The sequence below is a fragment of the Chrysemys picta genome, chromosome 2, assembly GCF_011386835.1.
Source record: "Chrysemys picta bellii isolate R12L10 chromosome 2, ASM1138683v2, whole genome shotgun sequence".
NCBI classification, from domain to species: Eukaryota; Metazoa; Chordata; order Testudines; family Emydidae; genus Chrysemys; species Chrysemys picta.
Window position 1 is genome coordinate 37615624 of NC_088792.1, and position 22264 is coordinate 37637887.

General features: G+C 43.9%; 1 protein-coding gene across 5 annotated transcripts in view; it reads left to right on the forward strand.

The window, feature by feature from the left end:
- The first annotated feature begins 2031 nt into the window (after positions 1 to 2031).
- C2H10orf67 (chromosome 2 C10orf67 homolog) overlaps positions 2032 to 22264 on the forward strand; it is a 123526-nt gene continuing 103293 nt past the window's right edge. Inside the window, exons 1-4 of one of the 5 annotated variants that reach the window (XM_065582964.1) lie at positions 2032 to 6139; positions 12883 to 13003; positions 18296 to 18439; positions 19523 to 19597. In XM_065582964.1, coding sequence (XP_065439036.1) covers positions 6039 to 6139; positions 12883 to 13003; positions 18296 to 18439; positions 19523 to 19597 — 441 coding nt within the window. In that variant the 5' untranslated portion in view covers positions 2032 to 6038. The remainder of the gene's footprint in view (positions 6140 to 12882; positions 13004 to 18295; positions 18440 to 19522; positions 19598 to 22264) is intronic. The other 4 variants (XR_010598227.1, XM_065582963.1, XM_042857785.2 and 1 more) reach the window with 4 other exon arrangements.

Sequence of the window (22264 nt, forward strand, 5' to 3'; positions counted from 1 at the left end):
TGTCCAGAAGCGTACGTTGCGGTCTGGGAGTGATGGGGGTCCGATGGTGAGGATGGTGGAGACTGAGAAAGTAAGAGGGTGAAACACCACTAATGAAGGTATGCTGCTGAAAGAGCTAATTCCCTAACCAACCAGCAGGAGGTGCTGCTGTGGTGAGTCCGGCACTGTTACATTGACCAATAAAAACAGAAAAAAATGGTGCATGACTACTGTCATAAATTCAATAACAAACCTGACCTGAATTTTCCCCAGGCCATACAGCACAACAAGTTCTAAACAGAACAGATTACTATGACTGCAGTCAGTAATTAGGTGTTAAATATCAGGTTATTTAATCCAAATGTATTCATTAGAATAATAAAGACTATCCTGTAATCACAAGGGAGAATGCATGAGACATTATGAAAGGCATCTTAAGCAAAGTGCTGTAGGTCTCTATCCTCAGTGTTAGTAGACAGATTAAAATCCTCATAGATTTGAAAAGAATGGTTATTTATTCTACAGTAACGTTTTTTTCAAGATTTTGTAGTCAGTGTGGATCCCACTGTAGCTACGGATGCACCTCAAGTGCCTGGGCTTGAAAACAGCAATGTCTGTCCCGGCCATGCATCACTGTGAGCCTCCTTGTGTTCCCGTACAAGGGCATAAAGGGTGGAGTGGCCCCAATCCTCCCTTGCAGTTTGAAGCCCATGGTAAATGAGGACTCTCAAAGCAGGAAATGAAACGTGGGGCATAGGCTGGGGCACCCATGTAAAAAAATGGTGGGTACTTAGTATCCACTGGCAGCCCCCCTATCAGCACCTTCCCTTCCCCTCCAGTGCCTCCTGCCTGCCACGATCAGCTGTTCCACCCCATGAATCAGGCACTGGGGGGGGGGTAGGGGGAGGAACGATGGCGGGGCGTGCTCATGGGAACAGGGCACAAAATGGTGGGGTGTGGGCGGGGTGGGAAGATGCAGAAAGGGGGTGGGGTCTTGGGGTAAGGGGTGGAGTAGAGTCTGGGGCAGAGTTGGGTGGGAGTGCCCACTGGGCACATTAGAAAGTGGGCACCTATGCTGGGAAGTGTTCCAGTTCTAGGGTTGATACTGGCATAAATCTTGCTGTTGATGTCTGTACTGGTGCAACCATCTCTTGGGTCTTTTTTGTTGCTGGTGCCTTGGCGCTATCCCTTGTCAATGCTGAGGACTTCAGGGGCTTCTCTCTGAGCTTTGAGTCCTCTCTGTAGGATGGTTGCACCGACTGCTCCATGAGTTTGTGCTCAATGTGGGAGTGCCCTTTTCTCTGTGTACCGAGGTTGGCATGATCAGCATCAGGGATATTGGTTTTGGTCCCCATAGTCTAGGTGCCTTTTTGGCTTCTTCTCCCTGCTCAAACCTAAGGTGCAGTGTCTAGTAGTTGGGGCACTTGACGAAGACAGTTTTCTTGGTTCTGGGAGGGAGAGTGTCTCTGCTCTTAGATCGGATGCTCCCTTCATGCATTTCTCCAAGAGGTGCATCTTGAGCCTCAAATCTTGGGATTTTTGGTGCAGGAACAGAATGAGTGGCAGAAGGAACACTAGTTGGGGATATGACCCTCCCTGATCCAGACCAGGCATCTGCAGTGTCCATCTATTCAGGGCATTCAGGCATCAAAAGGAGGACAGGATTTAAACCCAGTGGGGTTCAAGTTCACCATAGTTAGCAGTTGGTCCAAACAGTCTCATTCTGCTTGGTTTTTTTTGTGGGGGGGAATGCCCAAAAGTCTAATCAAAGTTTTAATGCAAAGAATTAAAGATGGTTTCTTCACCAAAACAGAGATCTGAAGTTCAGGAACAGGTCAGACACAATCCAGATTCCATCTCCCTGTCACAGGTGGTAAGCAGGAACTGAGGGAGGGTCAAGACCACTCCGCCCTTTATGCACAGCTCTGCCAGATGCTAGTATTCAAAACATTCTGAGCTTGTGTGCATGAGGAGGTGCATGCAGGGCTGGCTCTGGCTTTTTTGCCGCCCTAGGCAAAAAAGCCACCTGCCGCCCCCCCCCCCGCCCCCCCAGCGCAGCAGGGGAGGGTGCCGAGCAATCCCCGACCGGCCGGAGCGCCGGGAGAGGGCGGGGAGCCCAGCCGGGGCTCTCCGCTCTCCCCGGTGGCCTGAGCACCAGGAGGAGGGCGGAGAGCCCGGCTGGGGCTCTCCACTCTCCCCAGCGGCCAGAGTGCCTGGGGGAAGGCGGAGAGCCCCCGGCGGCCAGAGTGCCGGGAGGAGGGCGGAGAGCCCGGCCGAGGCTCTCCGCTCTCCCCGGCGGCCAGAGCGCCGCGGGGAGGGTGGCGGCGAGCCCAGTCGCGGCCCCGCTCTCGGGCCGGAGCGCCCCGCCACGCCGCCCCCCTCCAGGCGCCGCCCCAAGCACATGCTTGGTGGGCTGGTGCCTGGAGCTGGCCCTGGGTGCATGCACACCTACAGTAGAATCCATAGTGACACATATTGAAGAACTTGTTACACACTTCTTATTAGTACACTAAATTCCCTAATGAACTTTGTAACCAAACTAAATATAGGATTAAGAAAGCTGTGATTTAAAACCAAACCCCTCAAAAAAACCCATACCCACACATCACAAGCATAATTATGTCAAATTTTCCTTTTTTATTTGATGCTTTTTTGCTTCATCCCATTACCAATTACAGCAAGGCCTCCTGCTCTTGAAGGAGAGAAGGCAGCTCTCAGAACAAAATGCACTGCTATATAGACTTTTATTGGTGGAGAATGTCCCACAGGAAAGGTTTCACTGATGCCCTTTTTAAACAAAGCACCAATTTCTGCTTTTTACTCAGTTTTCTCTATCATCCTCCTAATCTCAAATATTTCTAAGGCTGAATAGCTGAGAGTTATAACAAACCAGTTCAAACTATTATTCAATAGGTATACCACTTAACAGTATAACATCCCATTCAGTACTGAATGGAAGTAAACAACAATGTATGAAGATACCAAATAGTTATTCAGGTTGTGTAGCGTGAAATCTCCTTCCAAAATTCCTTATCGTTCATTACCAATTGTATTTAGAATAATACCACCACCTTAATAGTCACAGCTTTGTCTCATCATACCTGAGCTCAAGATAGCATAAGGCTTATGTTTTATATTTAATTTGACTTTTTTGTACCCCTTTCCACATATTTGTGTTTTTAAAATGAAGTATTGCCTAGATTACATATGACAATCCAGTCAATTATTCTCATGATTGAAAACCTAGGTGCATGAAGACTTGAAAATGAACGCCTAAAATGATGACCACATGCACATTTACCACTCAAAATATTAGAAATAGTGACTTATTCAAAACAAAGAAAACCACGGTGCTGACCACTCCCGGTCAATAAAGCTTCTTTGACATGTTGTTTGTAAGGATAGGGTTGTTAATCCTGACAAATGTAATATATTTGAGTAATAACATTCTGCCTATATAAAAAGTCCCTATGGTTTCTATGAGATAAGTAGGCTTGGCAGAATTCAGTGTTTATGTTTTTATAATTTTGACAGGCATTTCTATATTTATGTTTAAGCATTTATTATAGATGGAAATATTTTTGTTGATTTGTGTATGCATAGTGAAATCAACGTTTACCAACATTTACTGATAAAAATCTAATCTCTCCAACCCTATATTTAAGTGGTTCTTCAATTCTTTTCCTTAAAAATTGTGTAGTGTTGTGATATTGTTAAACAGTTGCTGCTTTCCATCCCACAAATGGTGTGAATTCAAGGGAAGCTGAAGTGATTTTTAGATGCAAAATGTTTTGGTATTATTAGGAATGAAAGGCACTACAAATCTAATATTATACTTCACACATTTTCCAATTAACCCATACTATCTGATGTACTTCTGTCAAGTGGGGAACTGTAAGGAAGTCTAAAGAGCACTTAACACAAGATGAAATGCTCCTCCATCTATCAACAGTTTAAAATCTGGAATATAAAAATAAATAGTTATTACAATGAAAATGTGTATTCTACTACCTCCATTATCCATAATGGTTGATAATATTTTCATCCTCCCCATCATCCAACTTCATAATCTGGGGAGCATTTTTTATTCCTTTTCCTCCAACATGTAGGCAGGTACCAAATCTTTTTGCTTCTCCTTCCACGTTTCCTTCTGATTGCTAAGGTCAAGGTGGGATATATCTAAAGAATGAGTTAGCCATCCTCTCATCTCAGTTTAAAAAAAAAAATGGAGGAATACAAGATTGGTTTTAAATTTACTGCTACTAGAATAATCCCTCACTTCTTCCCTGTAACCACAACACCACTCTTTGAGATGCTTCACTGGCTCCCACTGCATTGTGCACCAAGTTCAAACGTCCATCCTTATTTTCAAGGTCCAAAATAGTGCAGCCTCTATCTACATCTCTGATCTGGTCTACTTTTACATTCCCCTCTGCTAATTATGCCAGTCTTGATACCATTTATTCTTATATCCTTTCATGGTAACCCTTATTCTTGGAACAACCTTCTAAAATTTGTCTGTCAAGGCTCCACCATCACCTCATTGAAGTCACTTGAAAATACCCATTTCTGAACATTGCCTACAAGCAGTGTTTGCAATATATTTTAATAATCGAAACATGTGTATGCCTAAAACCAAGCTTAAGATGGTTACTATGTTTTCCTCACCCCTTCCTTCTGGGCGTAAGTCATAACTTCACAAACCTGTCATGCTCACTATTAATATTGTAAGTTCTTTGGAACAGGCAACTCTTCTGTGAAAAGCCTAGCACATTTTTGAGCACTATAAAATAAATAACATCATATACTACTCTTACTGTTTAATACTACATAACATGTATGTACATCTGTTCTGTCCCCAATGTGCAGCCACTGTCATTAGCATTATTATTAGGGCCAAACTGATGGATCTGAACTCCTATGAACTCTAGCTACTAGAGGATAAATGTCTTTACCTAACTGGAAATAATATATGCATACTGGTTAACATATACCATTGCCCCTAGTATGTGGCACGTCAAACTTGCTCAAATATTTGTGACAATAACATTCAAATACCTGTTCCAAAGACATAAACCCTAGTCTTAGCACGTCTCTAAGGTGCCACAAGTACTCCTGTTCTTTTTACAGCTGACAGTGTTTGTCCTTTAGCTCAAATGGTAGATGCCTGTGTTTAGTTGGCAGCTGAGTGCGCGTGCCTGTGGGTGTCACTGGAAGTGGGAAGCAGATGAGTGGGAAGGTAAATATCACTGGAGGAGGGAGTTTGGTGGGTGTTGCTGTGGAGGGAGGGAATGTGATTAGAAGAAGGTAATGAGTATCACTGTTGGGGAGGGGGCTGGTTGGAAGGGTTGATGTGTGTTGCTGGGGGTAAGCCATTGAATGGGAGGTGTTTGTGTTCATCTTTGGGGATATGGGGCTTTTGTGGGTGGCTTGGTGGGGGAGGCACATAAGAGGGAGGGGGAAGCAGCTGAGTTTTGGTAGGCTGGTGGGTATCAGTGGGTGAGAGGAGGTTAGGTGGCAAAGTTGGTGGGAGCTGTGGTTAGTTGTACGGTGGACACTAGAAGAGGGAGGTTATATGGCCGGAGTGTTCCTCGGAGGGAGGACTGGCAGGTATGAAGAGGTCACTGGAAAGTGGAGGCAGATAGATGGGAGTGGTGTCACTGCAGGAGGAGGAGCTGGAATCTGGTTGGTGTGGAGAGGTTGGCAGGTGTCCTGCGTTGCCTGACGTCACTGAGGTTAAATAGAAAGGCTGGTAGACGTCTGTGGGGCGGGGTTATTACGGGTGTCCCGGAGGGGGTGAAGTGCGGGAACTCAGCAGCTAGGAGGGGATTTCCACAGATTGCATCACCGCTGCCCAGAGTGTGACTTCTTCGGAAGCCCCTTCTCCACTCTCCCCAAATTGGTACCGGAAGTGACGTCGCGTCTTCGGCCTCCAATCAATAATGTCTCCGGGAGGTGGGGCGTGGCGCTAGTTGCCATGGTATCGGACGCTCAGCTCCTTTCTTGCGGCGCTCCTCGACTCCCTAGTGGAGACGAGGCAGGAGCCTCCGCGCCCAGCCATGAGCAGCCTGTCCGTCGGGCGGAAGCTAAGCCTGTCCCCGCACATCCTAGAGCTCCTGGCGCTGCCCTGCTGCCTGGAGGAGCTGGAGGCCGACTGCCGGTAAGAGAATCACGGGACGGGGCTGGCAACTCTGTGGGGTGAACACGCGGAGCTGGAAGGGGAGGAGCCGAGGTAGGCGGGGGAGCTGGAGGGGGCGGAGCTGGGGCGGCCGAGGTAGGCGGGGGGAGCTGGAGGGGGCGGAGCTGGGGCAGCTGAGGTAGGCGGGGGGAGCTGGAGGGGGCGGAGCTGGGGCAGCTGAGGTAGGCGGGGGAGCTGGAGGGGGCGGAGCTGGGGCAGCCGAGGTAGGCGGGGGGAGCTGGAGGGGGCGGAGCTGGGGCAGCTGAGGTAGGCGGGGGAGCTGGAGGGGGCGGAGCTGGGGCAGCTGAGGTAGGCGGGGGGAGCTGGAGGGGGCGGAGCTGGGGCAGCTGAGGTAGGCGGGGGAGCTGGAGGGGGCGGAGCTGGTGGGTGGAGAGGACTTGGGGACCAAGGAAGGCCAGGGAGACAGGAGGAGAGCATCTGGCAATTCATTGTGGCGGGAACAGCAAGAGCTGGTACCTTGTTTGGTGGAAGTGGTCCCTTGTTGTACCTAGCCTTACTCCCTCCAACTGTGGAGTAGGGGACGTAGGGCACCTTGATACTAGCAATATTTGTACTGTCTATGCTTAAAAAACAGCTGTGAAACTTTGAGAATTAGCCTTGAAGGTTTTTATAACACAGGAACTGCTTGTTATTATTATTATTTTTTTAATGCTCCTCTTTCCAAAGGCCTTTTTGAAGAGCCCCTTCAGGGAATGCACTAACTTGTTTAGTTGGAGTTTCAAGCCAGAGGATTGTACATCTGCTCTCTGTGGTTGTGAGAAATCCTATCAAATTAAAAATACCAACTAGCTATTTTTAAGCAATACCAAGTCACCCTCATGGACCCATTTTTCTAAAATGACAACTGAAGATTACTTTAAATTATATTAACTCACCCCTCTGTACTGTTATCATGTGACCCAAAACTAGCTTTTAAATCAGTCCTTGGCAGTACGTGACCTTATTCTTACATCTTAGTTTCATAATGCTTTATTCATATTTGTGTAAGATTTAAAAATTACAAGGAGTTGTGCCTACTATTGCTTGACACCCATTGTGCAATGTTCCTCAACATAGCATTATTTTGGTATGACTAAAGAGCTTCTGTGTGTGAGGTAGATACCATATCTTTTTTCCTCAAAGAAAATGAAAATTTTACCCCTCCCCTATCCCCATCCTTATGTTCTGATCCTTTCCAATGTCAAAAGATAAGTAGGATCTGACTTAGCAACAGTTAAAGAACATGTGTGATAGGAAGTGTTGCCCACTAATTCAGTAGGAAGCTGAGTATTGCCATTTTGGGACCCTCCCATCAAGTCCTGCCTCCAGTAGTGGCTAAAATAATAGTTTATGTTTTTAGGAGATATTAAATATCTCTGGAGATATTTAAGAGTAGGTTAGTTAAATGTCTATCAGGGATGGTCTAGACAGTATTTGGTCCTGCCATGCGGGCAGGGGACTGGACTCTATGACCTCTCGAGGTCCCTTCCAGTCCTAGAATCTATGAATCTAGGAGACAAAAATCCTGTAATATGCATTCGACTGTCTGAGCAGTGGTGCATGTGGGAGAGGTGTGCATGGTGCTCTTTCACCCTGCTTCAGTCCTGATTCTGGATCCCATTAAGATGCTAGTGGGCATTCTGCTGATGGAGTGAGAGTTTGGGGCAGTCTTTCAAATATAAAACTGATGTTTTAGCCACTTGTATCCTTGTTTATATATTGAACTGTGCTAGTGTCAAATCTGTTACTCTAAATTCTAGATGAGGGGTTGCGTATGTTACTCAGAATCTGTTTATGTACCTAGGTTTATTGGAATTATAAGAAAAATGACAAAGCAAAAAGGGGTAATCAGCTGAACAAATATTCACATCATTCATTTTTGTGTCACTTTAATACTTCAAGGTTATGATCTTCTGTGCCTGTAAACAAAATGTTGTAAGAGTCACAAAATGGTTCTCTCTGAATGCTTTCAAACCTGTTCTGAGGCTTTTTCTTTATGAATTAAGTAATTTGAATATAGCCTTTTCTCTAATCTATACTGATCAGTTTAAACATCTTTCCAATTAAGGGATAAGTAGCTAACAATAATAACCAATTTAAAACTAAAAACATTGTCACATCATAAAACTGGATGTCTTATACAGAGTTTTTTGGTAGACTCTTGGTCATAGCTTTTGCTTTTCAGCTTCTGTCTTCCGGGATGTTCCTGACTCCTGTGGACTACTTGACCATATATGACTATATTTCACATTATCTCTCATGAAAATTGTTGAAGAACAGAAGTTTCTTCAACAGTCTATCAGGAAAAGGACTTGCTACATTTCTAGCTAGAGCTTACTGGTCCAAACTTGGCATTTTCTTCTAATCATAGAATTTTATTAAGATGACAGTGAGTAGTCATTTTTTAAAACAATGGCGTAGTTAGAGGTGGGATTTTCAAAACTACCTACATGGTTCAGGCACACAAATACTATTGAAAGTCAAAGGGATTGGTGCACCTACGTTATGTAGGCACTTTTGAAAATCCTGTCCAAAGTTTTAGGTTCATCACTACATACTAAGAATTAATGTGAATTCTTGGAATTGTGAAGGGTTGTGTCAGGGCAAATTAAGAGGAGTTGAATTTGAAGAGTCAGTGTATAACTAAAACAAGATTTCATACTATTTTGAAGGCTGTAATGCTGTTTCATGCAGCAAATTTTGTTCTAGTAATCTCTCTTTCTACAGCACCCATGTTGTATTAGCAGGTGTGAAAAAAGTTTAGTTTTTTAAGTGTTTTTGTTAAACATGAAATAGGTTCTTAACTCCATTCACTTGGTTTGAAATTTGATATTTTTTGTAATGCTTTTAAAATAAACAAACGAATTCTTAAATCCAATCCTCACAGGAAGTGGTAACTATCTCAGTTTTACAGATGTGGAGCGTTCGACAGGGTGGACCACGGGTATCTCCTGGGCACTCTGCAGGCGTTAGGCTTCGGACCCCAGTTTGTGGGTTTTCTCCAGGTGCTGTACGCCTCCGCAGAGTGTCTGGTCAAGCTCAACTGGACCCTGACCGAGCCGATCAGCTTCGGGCGGGGAGTGCGGCAGGGGTGCCCCCTCTCGGGCCAGCTGTACGCTCTGGCGATTGAGCCCTTCCTCTGTCTCCTCCGCAAGAGGTTGACGGGGTTGGTGCTTCGGGAACCGGAGCTGCGGCTGGTCCTGTCGGCGTATGCCGACGATGTGCTCCTCGTGGTCCAGGACCCGGGCGACTTGGTGCGGGTGGAGGCTTGCCAGACCGTGTACTCAGCGGCCTCCTCCGCCCGGGTCAACTGGGTCAAGAGCTCTGGCCTGGTGGTAGGGGCCGGGTGGCAGGCGAGCTCCCTCCCACCCGCGCTTCAGGCCATCCGGTGGAGCGCAGGTCCGCTGCTCTATCTCGGCGTTTACCTTTCTGCCACGCATCCGTCTCCGCCGGAGAACTGGCAAGGTTTACAGGGCAGGGTGACGGAGCGGCTCCGGAAATGGACAGGACTACTCCGGTGCCTCTCCCTTCGTGGGAGGGCACTGGTACTCAATCAACTAGTCCTGTCCATGCTCTGGCACCGTCTCAACACCCTGGTCCCGGCCCCGGGCTTCCTGGCCGACCTCCGGAGGGTGATTCTGGAGTTCTTTTGGCCAGGACTGCACTGGGTCTCTGCAGGGGTCCTCCATCTGCCCCTGGAGGAGGGAGGGCAGGGCCTGAAGTGCCTCCACACTCAGGTCCATGTCTTCCGCCTCCAGGCCCTGCAGAGGCTCCTTTATGGTGCAGGTAATCTGGCGTGGAGCGTATTGGCGCACGCCTTCCTGCGCCGCTTCCGAGGGCTCCGATACGACCGGCAGCTCTTTTATCTCGATCCGAGAGGGCTTCCGCGAGACCTCTCCGGGCTGCCGGTCTTCTACCAGGACCTCCTCCGGACCTGGAAACTGTTCTCAGCGACCAGGTCCGTGGCGGCCACCGAGGGGGCAGATCTCCTCGCGGAGCCCCTGCTACACAATCCCCAGCTCCGTGCGCAGGTGGCGGAGTCCCCCGCGGTGCGCCAGAGGTTGGTCCTGGCAGAAGTCACTAGAGTCGGAGACCTCCTGGACTACGACCGGGGAGACTGGCTGGATCCCCTGACGCTCGCTCGGCGCATGGGGCTCTCCAGGCCTTGTACTCCCCAGCGCGTACTTCAGGAGGTGAGGGCCGCTTTGCCGCCCGCTGCTCGGGTTTGCCTCGACCGGATCCCGCATGAGGGCACGCCCCGCCCACCCTCCACCCCTGGCCCTCCGGACCTTTTCATCGGGCCCCTGCCCCGTGGACCCAACCGGCCCCTCCGCCCCTTCTCCGTGAGCCGGCTGCACGACTTGCAGCCGGTTCGTTTCCTGACCGCGCCAAGGAAACATCTATACACGCTCGTGCTGCACACTCTTCACTTCCTCACCCTCGTGTCCCGCCCCGATACAAAGTGGCGGGACCTCCTGCCACCTGTCGAGGGTGAGAAGCCCCGGTGGGCCAGCCTCTATTCCACTCTGGTCCCGAGGCCCGCCGGGGATATCAGCTGGCGGCTCCTTCATGGGGCCGTGAGCACGGGCATGTACTTGGCGCGGTTTACCCTAGTCCCGGACACCTGTCCTTTCTGCGGCGTGAGGGAGACCCTGGCTCACATTTACTTAGAGTGTGCCAGGTTGCAGCCCCTACACCGGCTCCTCACCGATATTATGTTACGTTTTTGGTTACACTTTTCCCCTCACCTTCTCATTTATGCACTCCCTATCCGTGGCCCCACAAAGTCGCGGGACCTCCTGGTCAACTTCCTCTTGGCACTGGCTAAACAGGCCATCTATAAAACCAGGGAGAGGAGGTTGGCCGATGGAGGTGCCTGTGATTGCGGGGCCTGTTTCCGATCCTCTGTCCGTTCACGTATCCGGGCAGAGTTCCTCTGGGCGGCGTCCACTGGCTCCCTTGAAGCCTTTGAGGAGCAGTGGGCGCTGTCCGGGGTTCTCTGCTCGGTGTCCCCGTCTGGTTCTCTTCTTTTGACCCTTTGACCACACTCCTGTCCCTGTTTTTACATTAGTTGTCCCCCGTAATTATTTGAGTTCCAGGCCCTGTGGATCCTCCCCTTAGGCTGGGGGGGGATCCTTTAGCAGTGGGCGGGCTTACGCCCGCCCACTTCCCGGAACCCAATAGGTACAGATGTGGAAAATGAGACCTGGAAGGGTTAAGTGACTTGTCTTGGGGTAGTCAGTGGCAATGTCAGGATTAGAACTAGAGTGCTTGACTCTCAGTCCCATGGGAAATATGAGACAAAGATTATATGAGTTGTCAGAGGCCAAATAATGAATCCGTGACAGAACTGGGATTAGCCCTAAAGTTTGTCTGTTGAACATGTTAATAGTACTTGGCACATTATGGTTGGTGGGTCAAAGTGCTTGACAGGCTAACATTTGTAATGATAGCATTGTAAAGAGGATCTCATTTGGAACACTTTCTGGAAGAATGTTGTTCTATTACCCTTTATGAAGGAGAGAGAAAAGACACAATTCAAACCACTTTCTGTTAGGTACTGTACAAACATGAATAGACTTGGTCCTCTCCCGTAGAGTTTTAACTGACAGATTCTTTGTCCTCAGGCTAGCAAATCTTCCCTCCCCAGCACCTTAATATTTTTAAAGTGACTTGTCCAAGAATAACCTGGATGTCCGATTTGGTTGTCCCTCAAGAATATAATTAGTTTTTTTCCTAGCATGATTAGCCACATGCACTGTTCCTGAAGCGTAGTCTGAGGCTCAACTGGCTAAGTGGCGCCAGAGGAGGGATTTAGCAAAGCAGTTGAGGCAGGCAGGTATAATCTACTTATGTAGGTCAGTGACATTTACATGGAAATTGTCACTTCATCCTCAGGTTGGACATAGGAATCAGTCAGTGCATCCAAGAATTATTGAAGTGTAGGTCAGCAGGTTGTGAACAAGGCAGCAATTACATTTCACTTGTCTAAACTGTTTTTGGCTTTCTTGGGATGCGGGACAACAGAATTTGACCTGGCCTGTTGTCCCATTAATGTTGAAACATATTTTGACATTTTCAGAACAGAATATTTATATATTTTGTTTCAAAACAACTTTGACGGTTTTTTTAAATATTCTAAATAAGATTTAAAATGCCAAAATTGGAATATAACATCTAAACAAAACACTTTGACCTGAAATTAATTTTTTTTTCAGAAATTTGTTTTGTGGGAAATTTCTAAATTTATTTTTGTTCTGTCTCAAATAGAAAAAAAATATTTTTCCAGGGAACAGAGAATCTAGTTCCCACCCAACTCTAAAATTAAATATGATCTCCTGAACTATCTGAAAGATTATTAGAGTGTTGTGTATAGAAAGATGGTCACAAAATACATTATTTCCTATCTGCATTGTCTTCCTATAGTGTTTAAAATAACGGTAAGTTTGTTCTGAAGTTTGTTTATATCTGAATATCTGATCAGAAACACTTCTCTTTATTAAACAAAAATTACAAGGGAAAACAGATAGAAGTGTACTTACAAACTCCATTCTCCCAAATGATGCCCAATTGTTATCTTAGATAGGTACCGTAAGTAAAACAATAAGACACATGTCCTTTGGATGATCACTACTGTTTTGAATTTCAGTTCTTAAAGTTAAATTGCCTTACCTGACTAATTAATTTAGTAATCTTTCTTAAATGAAAAAACTTTTTTTTTGTAGGCCTTCCATTTCAGATGACTTAAAAGTAGGCTATTTTATCACAGATCATGCCACTCAAACAGATATCAAAGAAATAATAGAACTAAAGGAGCTTACTACTACTACACAAGCCCTAGTACAGGTAAGAGAGCTTCTTGGATATGTCTCAAGATATTCTTCACCATGTTGTAGGAAAAATCCTCTGTCAAAGTCATCTTTACCCTTTGTTATTTTCTGTCCTGTTATGGTTGTTTCATTTAAGCTTACATAAATATGCCAATAACTCACATTTATATTAAATAGGAATAGATGAATAAAAGACTAGACAGTTTGGTTACACTCATCAGAGTGTGAAGATTGATCCATGTGAAGATTGAACAAACATATAAAAAAAGGAAAAAGTTTAAACATGGTGAGCAGAGAATAAGTGAAGACTTTACAACTTAAACAGTAAACCTTTATATTAATGCCCAGGACTCTAGAAGAGAAGTTTAGCACTGGAATAAATAGGCCCAGCTCCATTAATACTATCTGTGAATTTGGTGATGTATTTATGTATATTGTGACATACCCAGACCAGTGGGGTACAGGAGTCTGGTAGAGGGCAAATATACTGGTCACTGGATGAGTAGTTTTCTGTTCCCTGAGTGACCAGAGCAGGGGCTGCACTAGAGTAATCAGGAATCTGCTAGAACCAGTTAAGGCAGGCAGGCTAATTAGGACACCTGGAGCCAATTAAGAAGAAGCTTCTAGAATCAATTAAGGCAGGCTAATCAGGGCACCTGGGTTTTAAAAAGGAGCTCACTTCAGTTTGTGGTGCGAGTGTGAGGAGCTGAGAGCAAGAGGTGCAAGGAGCTGAGTGTGTGCACTGCTGGAGAACTGAGGAGCACAAGTGTTATCAGACACCTGGAGGAAGGTCCTGTGGTGAGAATAAGGAAGGTGTTTGGAGGAGGCTATGGGGAAGTAGCCCAGGAAGTTGTAGCTGTCATGCAGCTGTTACAGGAGGCACTATAGACAGCTGCAGTCCACAGGGCCCTGGGCTGGAACCCGGAGTAGAGGGCGGGCCCGGGTTTCCCCCAAACCTCCCACTTGACCTGGACTGTGGGTTCTTCCAGAGGGGAAGGTCTCTGGGCTGTTCCCCAGCCCCCATGGTGAATCTCTGAGGCAAGAAAATCCACCAATAAGCGCAGGACCCACCAAGATAGAGGAGGAACTTTGTCACAATATACAGGAAAGTAGCTTGTATAAAATAGTGCCATACCCTTACTTTAAAAAGATTATAAAACAATTATGTGATGAATTAAATAGGAATATAATATTCAAATCAACTCGGTAGAGAAAGGTTGATTGTAACTAAGGTCTTCTTTCAGTTTGCAATTGTGATTTTTGGTAGAAGCACCAATATTTAAAATATTTAAAAATAAAATATTTGGATAAAAACATTTAATGGATCAAAGCAAGTTCAATCTAACGCGGTTTCACCTATAACACGGTAAGATTTTTTTTTTTTTTTTGGCTCCCGAGGATAGCGTTATATCAAGGTAGAGGTGTAGTATGAAGAAAGTTACTGAGATATCCCGATTTATTATTTTTTCACATTTTTCATTATTTAAAATGCTACAAATTTAAAACTGAGGGAAGGAGATACTTTATGATTAAGTCTGTGAGTCTGTCACGAAAGTCACGGAATCCGTGACTTTCCGGGACTTCCCTGAGTTCTGCAGCAGCAGTGGGGGTCCTGGGGCCATGTGCCACTGCCCACTCCCTGGGCTGCACTGGCAGCAGACCAGGCCATGTGTCGCTGCCTCCCCCACCCCCAGGAGCTGCGGGGGTCCCAGGCTGCCCACTGCCACCTGCCCCCCACCCGTGGCACCCCCGGGCTACCCACCCGCCCCCTTCCCCAGAGCACCCAGGATTTAGTCAGGGGTATATAGTACAAGTCATGGACAGGTCACGGGCCATGAATTTTTGTTTCTGCCCATGACATCTTTATGACTTTTTTACTATAAATACCTATGACATAAATAAGGCTATGTTTTAAATACAATGCATTAACCTGCTGTGATTATTGTGGAAGACTATTGCACCAAATAGCCAGTAAGTTTTAAAATGATTTTATATAATTATCAAACAGTGCTTTGCTCTTATTTTGATCAAGTCTGTTCGTGTTTCTGATAGAAATTGTTTATTTCAATCTTACATGAACACAAAGGTGCATAGCACGTGAGTGCCTTTATAATACCACTGCCGCAACTTTTAGTTGTAACCCTCTTATTCTCCTGATTCTTCTGTCATTCAAAATGTTAACTTTTCTTATTAAGTAGTAGTGTTCTTTAGTCAGTCAACTGAATTATCACAATCATGCCTTCTTACATTTTAAGCACTGTAAGAACATCAATAAGAACGGCCATATTGGTCAGACCAATGATCCATCTAGCTCATTATCCTGTCTTTTGACAGTGGCTGGTGCCAGGTGCTTCAGAGGGAATGAACAGAACAGGGCAATTATCAAGTAGTGTAGAAGTTCTGTTACACTGTTTTAAATACAAATGATTTGATTCCATGAGTATTTATTCATTTTAAGAGGAAGTTCAAATTAATTACTCACTGTCATCCTTGGGCTTTTGTGACTCTGTTCTCTCTTAATTCTCCTAAATTTTGGATCATTCCTTGAGAGTCTCATTCAGTGGAACTTCTTTCTTTCTTTCTTTCTTTCTGTTCAAGCCCTGTAGACTCCATTCTTGGCCCCCTCCTCCTTTCACTCTGTTTGTGTGACCTCCACTGCCAGCTAAGATTTGACTATCATCTTCATGCTGATGACTCACAAATACAACTCCCTACTTTGAATTTATCTCCTTCCATCCAAACTAAACTCTTAGCCTGTCTTTCTGACATCTCCTAGTGTGTGTCCAGCTAACAAATTAAATATAACATGGCCAAAACTGAGCTCCTGAACTTTCCTCCAAAGCTCCCTCCACTCACTCCTTTCTCTATCACATTAGACAACATCACCGTATTCCCTGTTGTTTAAGCCCTTAATGTATTGGCTTTTGCTTTGACTTAGGCCTTTTTCTTTGATCCATACAGTGGGGGGGGGCAGAAATGGGAGGTGGGGGGGAGCGGAAGCTAGTGCTTCTGCAGTGGAAATATTGTGGGGGCTCCTCTCCCATATAAAAACATGCATGTGTGAAGGGGTGGATGTGAGAGTGGGACCTGGAGGAGCTGAAGTGGCCGCGTCCGTGCCTAGGATTGGGCCAGAGAGCAGGAAGGAACAGCTGGGACCCTCTTTCCAGCCTGGAGTTCGCTGCCCACTCCCATCCCCCACAGAGTCTCAGTAGCTCTCTTTAATCCCACTCCTATCCCTCCACCCCACTGTTGCCAGCCCAAAAGGGCCCGAGGAGGCAGCAGCGGGGTTCGTTGCCTGGTGTGCTTCGCACTAATAGACACATCAGGTGTGGAGAAGCAAAACAACTTTATTCAAGAGCTCTGAATAGGCACTAGGAGACCAACATGTCTCAAATCAAGCGCAGCAAATACAAGCAAGTTTTCCCTTTTATATTCCAAGCAGTTTCTGTGCAGGCTTTGTCTGTCTGTTACTTTTCCCCCTACCCCTCCTTCCCCGCCCTCCTCAAGCAGTTACAGTTAGGAAAATTCCCATTCATCTGCTTATCTTTGACCTTGTTAGTATGAACGAAACAGCAGCTATCTGCTAGAAAAGCTGACCATTACATTACTGCTTTAGCCTGCTTCAGCATGTAAGCAGTTAGCATAGAAGTAGGTGAAAGTTCACAAGATGGAGTCACTGTGGCTCACTTAGACCCAGAGCAAAGGAGTTTCATCGGCACTTATGGCCTTCCACTCCCCTGAGTTACCTGGTAGCTATGCCTAGTGACACCAACACCACCATTGACAGAGAGCTTTCACCCCCACCATCCCTCCCACACACATCCAGGCCACTTCTAAATCTTACAGCTTCTTCTTGCACAGTATCTACAAGATCTGACCTTTTCTTTCTGCCCACACTACCAACATTATTTCCCAAGCCCTGATTATGTAGCACCTTGACTACTGCAATCTCCTCCTCTCTGGCCTGTAAGTCTACAACCTCAGCTCTCTCAAGTCCATTCAAAATGCAATCACTAAGATCAACTTGACTCATTGCTCTGACTATATCATCCCCCCTTTTAATTCCTTTTCATTGAATCCATAATGCTAATTTCTTATCCTTACTTTTCAAAGCATTTGACAATTTAGTCTTATCCTTCCTGTCCTCCTCTAAATCCCTCCTCAAAACTAGTCTCTGCCTTAGAGCGTACAGAAACTGCAACCTAATATGGCTAAGCAGTGGCAAGTTTTGACCACAGCTATGGAATGGCTAAAAATTGCATACATCTTATTACATGTGGTACTCTGTCTCCCCCACCATCTGTTGTGGCCTTCTCGTTTGTTTCGTTCCCCTATTATAGCTTGTCTTTTAGACTGGAAGCTCTTTGAGGCAGGAGCTGTTATTTAATATGTTGTGCGTACCACTATGGGACCCAGCCTGGCTGTGACTTTTAGGCACTATGACAAAATAAATGTTGTTAATAATGTTGTATCTGCAATTATACTAGTATAGGTAGGATATAGGACTATCATTCGGCCAGATCCACAAAGGCGCCTAAGTGAGAAATGCAAGTCCTGAAGTCCAAAATTTAAGTACCGCTGAGATCCTTAAAACCCCTGTTCAGCTGCTGTCTAACTCTGGAGGTGCCTAAAATTCCTGAGCACCTAATTTTTTTTTTCTGTAAAAGTCCCAGGAGCCTAAGTTTCTGCTCCAGGACATGCACCCAGATACCTGTCATTTCTAACCCCCTGTGCTATCCTCTAACAGGTGAAGATAGGTGTTGCCCTGCCTATCCTGCCAGTAGGTGTTTTCAGAGCACGCCTAATTCCACCCAAAGTGGCAGACATATAATTGCAGTATTATGAATCTGATTCTTCCATACCATAAGGTGCTTGCAGTATTATTGATGCCAGTCTTTGCTTTTTAACATCCCACAGAAATGATCATATGATGCAATGATCATGTTCCTGATAAAGCATGTGACAGAGATTGTCAGTGGTGACATTGAGAATACAACACATAATTTATGTTTTCATAACTGTTTATAATTTGTGTTTCACCCTACAGAGACAATTACAGTTTGCTTTATGTAATTAAGTTGTTTGATTTTTGTCAATAAATTTTCTGATAGAGTATTTTGTAATCCTCTGTTTAGAAGGATGTCAAGGTATTTCAGTCAACAAAATTGCCACTCCTCCAATGTCTTAAATAAACAGAATAATTAAAGCACAAATACTTTCTGATTAGTTTATTTTGTATCAGCAGGGAAGATTATAGAAAAAAAGTCCTTTTGTAGTGTATATGTAATATCAGTCTTTACATTTTTAGTTCACGGACTCCATCCAGGAAGATTTTATGATCTATAAAAATATCCTTCAAGCACAATATGAGGAAAAAATACAAGAGCAGGCTTCGAATCTCTGTAGACAGATAAATGACAGACTGAGAGACATAGAAGCTTTTCATAAACAGGTACAGAGTACCCTATTTAAAATGTCAATTTCTCATTCATTTACCCTCTATATTTGGGCAGATTATTGATACGTAATAATATAAAATAAAATTAATCCACAAATATGTTGATTAATATGAATGTGGATTTCCAAAGATTTGCAGTTTAAAAAGTAGTGGGTAGTTGTACGGAAAACATCTACCTATAAACATATGTAAAAATGTTTACAAAAACATCTTAACATTTAGTAACAAACGTGCTATAATAGTGAGAACTTTCAACGTTAATGTCCTTTTAATTCATAGGTCTAAGATTTAACCTACTTCTTTTCTTGTGTTTATAAAGTCCAGGCAGTTCTTTATGTATGTATTATCTTCCAAAATAAATGCTTTAACACTCTTTTTGTTAACAAACCAAACTAATTGCCAATGTCCTAGTGCTCATGGAGAACTGTACAGTAACTGTCCAGTGCATGCTTATGCATGGGAAGAAACCGTAAAGGAAGGGGGTTTAGTTTTAAGCTTCCAAGATATCAGTATGAACAATAAATAATAAAATTTTAAAATTGATAAATGTATGTCTTTTTAACTATTTTCAGATGTATAGTCCTTGTACATATTTTTAAATATATTGGTTGCATTTCGAGTATTTCCTTTAAAAAGATTTAGTAATCATTTTGTTTCTTTTCAACAGCATGTATGTGTCTAAAGTACTTTGGAACCCATTTATATAAAAATGTATAAAGTAGAATTATTTAGCAAAATGTGGAAATGAGAGATCGTTATACACCAGTGATATAAATAACAAAGGGACAGAAAAGTTATAGGGGCACTGGCTCATTAACTTTTTCCCCAGAACAGCGGATTTGGACAACATTTTGATTTTGTTCAGTGGAAAAACAATAAGAACTAATGGTTGGTTTGAGAGTAGCGGCCGTGTTAGTCTGTATCCGCAAAAAGAACAGGAGTACTTGTAGCACCTTAGAGACTAACAAATTTATTAGAGCATAAGCTTTCGTGGACTACATATATTAATAAGAACTAATGTTTTTCTTTAAGTCCAATATAACTGTTTCAGTAATCCATTAAAAATTTGAATTGCAGAAAGAAGTCAAAATTCGACAAAGCTATCAACAGCAGCTATGTGATGCACTTGCTGTTCTCAGGGTAGATTATGAGGTGGGTTTTAACTATAATTATTTTTTTTCAGTATAACATTGATTTGAAGAGTGGTATAACGTTATTTACAGGCTACAGCATTTTGAGTGCCGGTGCATTGTCAAAGCTGAAAAAAATAGAATATGATGCAGCTGTTTGGTGAATGTGTCATATTAAGATTAAGCATTCCAAAAACAATATATTGAATAGGAATAGAAAAAAATACATTATGTAAAAATATTTGAATGACTTTAGCAACAACAATTAGTTCCTCTGCTGCTGAAAAGCCTGACCGTGCATTGACTTCAAGGTACACAGGTAATGCAGAATTGGGCCCAAATAGTTGGTTAGAGCTTAATCCTGCAAGCTTCTGAGGATTGAAGAAAGAGGTCTGAGAAAATCAGGGTAGCCTCTTAAAGGATGGAATCTTTGGAAAACCAACTTTAGCTTTAATTCACAAAATGAATACATCTGAAAAAGGAATAATTAAAATTATTTAAATCTTTAACATATTGTGTCTTCTAATAAAGGAAGTTCAGATTCTTCCATTTTTACAGCCTATTAAATTGGTGGTGTAACCACAGATCAGAAAAGAAAAATCAGTGCATGTGAATGAAAAGAAAAATCCACTCGTATGACTAGCTCTGTTACATAATACAAGTGTGATAATCAGAGAAAATATTGTATGTGGTGCAGCAGATAAAATAAAAACTTCCTGGTGCATTTTGCAGTGTTGTAGCTGTGTTGGTCCCAAAATATTAGAGACACAAAGTAAGTGAGGTAATATCTTTTATTTTTGTCCTATTACTGCAGAGGTGTAACAGGCCACTTCACATTGAATGGTTTCTTACAATATGCATTAACTACTTATGCTAAACAATGTATTCCACCTGGTATTTAATTATGATACTCTGAGTACCTTTCCCAGACCTGAATAAGACTCTATAAAGTTAGAAAGCTTGTCTCTTTCATCAACAGAAGTTGCTCCAATAAAAGGTATCGCCTCACCAATTCCACTCTCAAACTGTCATTGCAGACAAAGTGGTGACTGACCATAAGTAACCTAAATCAATTTTTTTTCAGTGAGATGAAACTTGGGGGTATGCACGACAAATCAGACTCCTTAAAGGGGTACAGTAGTATGGAAAGGTTGGGAGATCTTGACCTAAATGACATTCTACTGCCCTCTAGAGACTGTAGTTAAAGATCTGAGATATCAAACCAATTCTCATTTCACAAATTTCTAGACGTCATTTTACCAGTAAGAATAATTCCTGCCAGGAAGTTATTGAACTTTGATTTGCAGATAAAGAAAAAAATTAAATGTGATTTTTTTTTTTTTTTTTTTATTTTTTTTTTTTTTGCATCATTACAGAAAACAATGTCAGTATTTTCAAAATCTTTTTTATGATCGCTTTATAATGGATGTGCGTAGGACACAGAACAATATTTTTAACTGTAATTGTTTATTTTATATATTAGTACTGTTGTCAGATGCTAGCGGTGTGGTGCTTCTGCTTTCTCCTGTTGATATCACTCAGCTGCATGCATGTGTTCCCTCTGCGTGCTGCCCCAGCTCTGCGCAGATAGCTGACACAGCAAACCCGACGAGAACCCCCAATAACCACAGAGCCTAGTAAGGTACAAAGGCACCTCGGACAGGTTTATTGCGATCTCGGACACAATTGCAGTTCCCTGTAGGTTTCTGAGCCTAATTCAGGGCATACTACGAGAAAGTGCCTCTTGGCAAGGACCCGGCTCAGTGGCGGTACTTTCCACTGCCCCCGTGGCTGGACAAAGACACCACCCCAGGGATACATTTTTATACACAGGTACAAACAAGTTACACATCACTCCTGACGTATTGAGGTGCAACCCCTCTACGCAGCAAGGTACAACCCCTCTACGCAGTAAGGTGCTGCCTCGCACCTTGTACCTGTTGGTTCGATCAAAACAACTCTATCCATCATTTTACCCTTTTGCCCCTGTCATTGGGATGGGTCGGCCTGTTCCCTGTTATCTGTGGAATGTTCCTGTATAGTGTATCTTAGTACCATGTTTATACTGTAACTATGCTAAATGAATATATATTTATGCAACATCAGCCCTTTCCTTGCCAACTTCTGTGAGCAGGGCCTGCCTCTTGCTCACAGCTTAACTTTGCTTCATATTAGCAAAGTCTTGACCATTACTTTAGTTTGGTTCAGGCCTCAGGCCTCATACTGGGCCTTCATTAGGCCTTCACTTACTACAAGTACATATTTATGCACAAAATAGCACAGTCAGGTGCAGGTGGATAGCAGCAAGTGGATAGCATAGCACAGGGAGCATCGTGGCAAACAGTAATGGAAAACAATCTGGAAAAGGCAAATTTTGGGGAGATATTTAAAGGGGAGGAGGAAGAATGTATGGTTACAAGAGGATGAAGACTCTTCGAGGCATATAGAGGGACATGGAAGACTGTGCAGTTGTGAATGAAATCAAGTCATTTAGGAAGTGGAGTGTACAGAGAGTAGTACAGAGGAAGGTGAAGAGGAGGAAAGAAGAGCAGTCGTAAAGAGAAGTGGAGATCCAAAATCCTGAGAATGAGGCATTTGAATATGATGTGAAAGGAGACACGAACTTGGGACATGAGAAGAAGATGTTTGCATCAATGGGTTAGATAGCTTAAAGGCAAGCAAGGGGAGA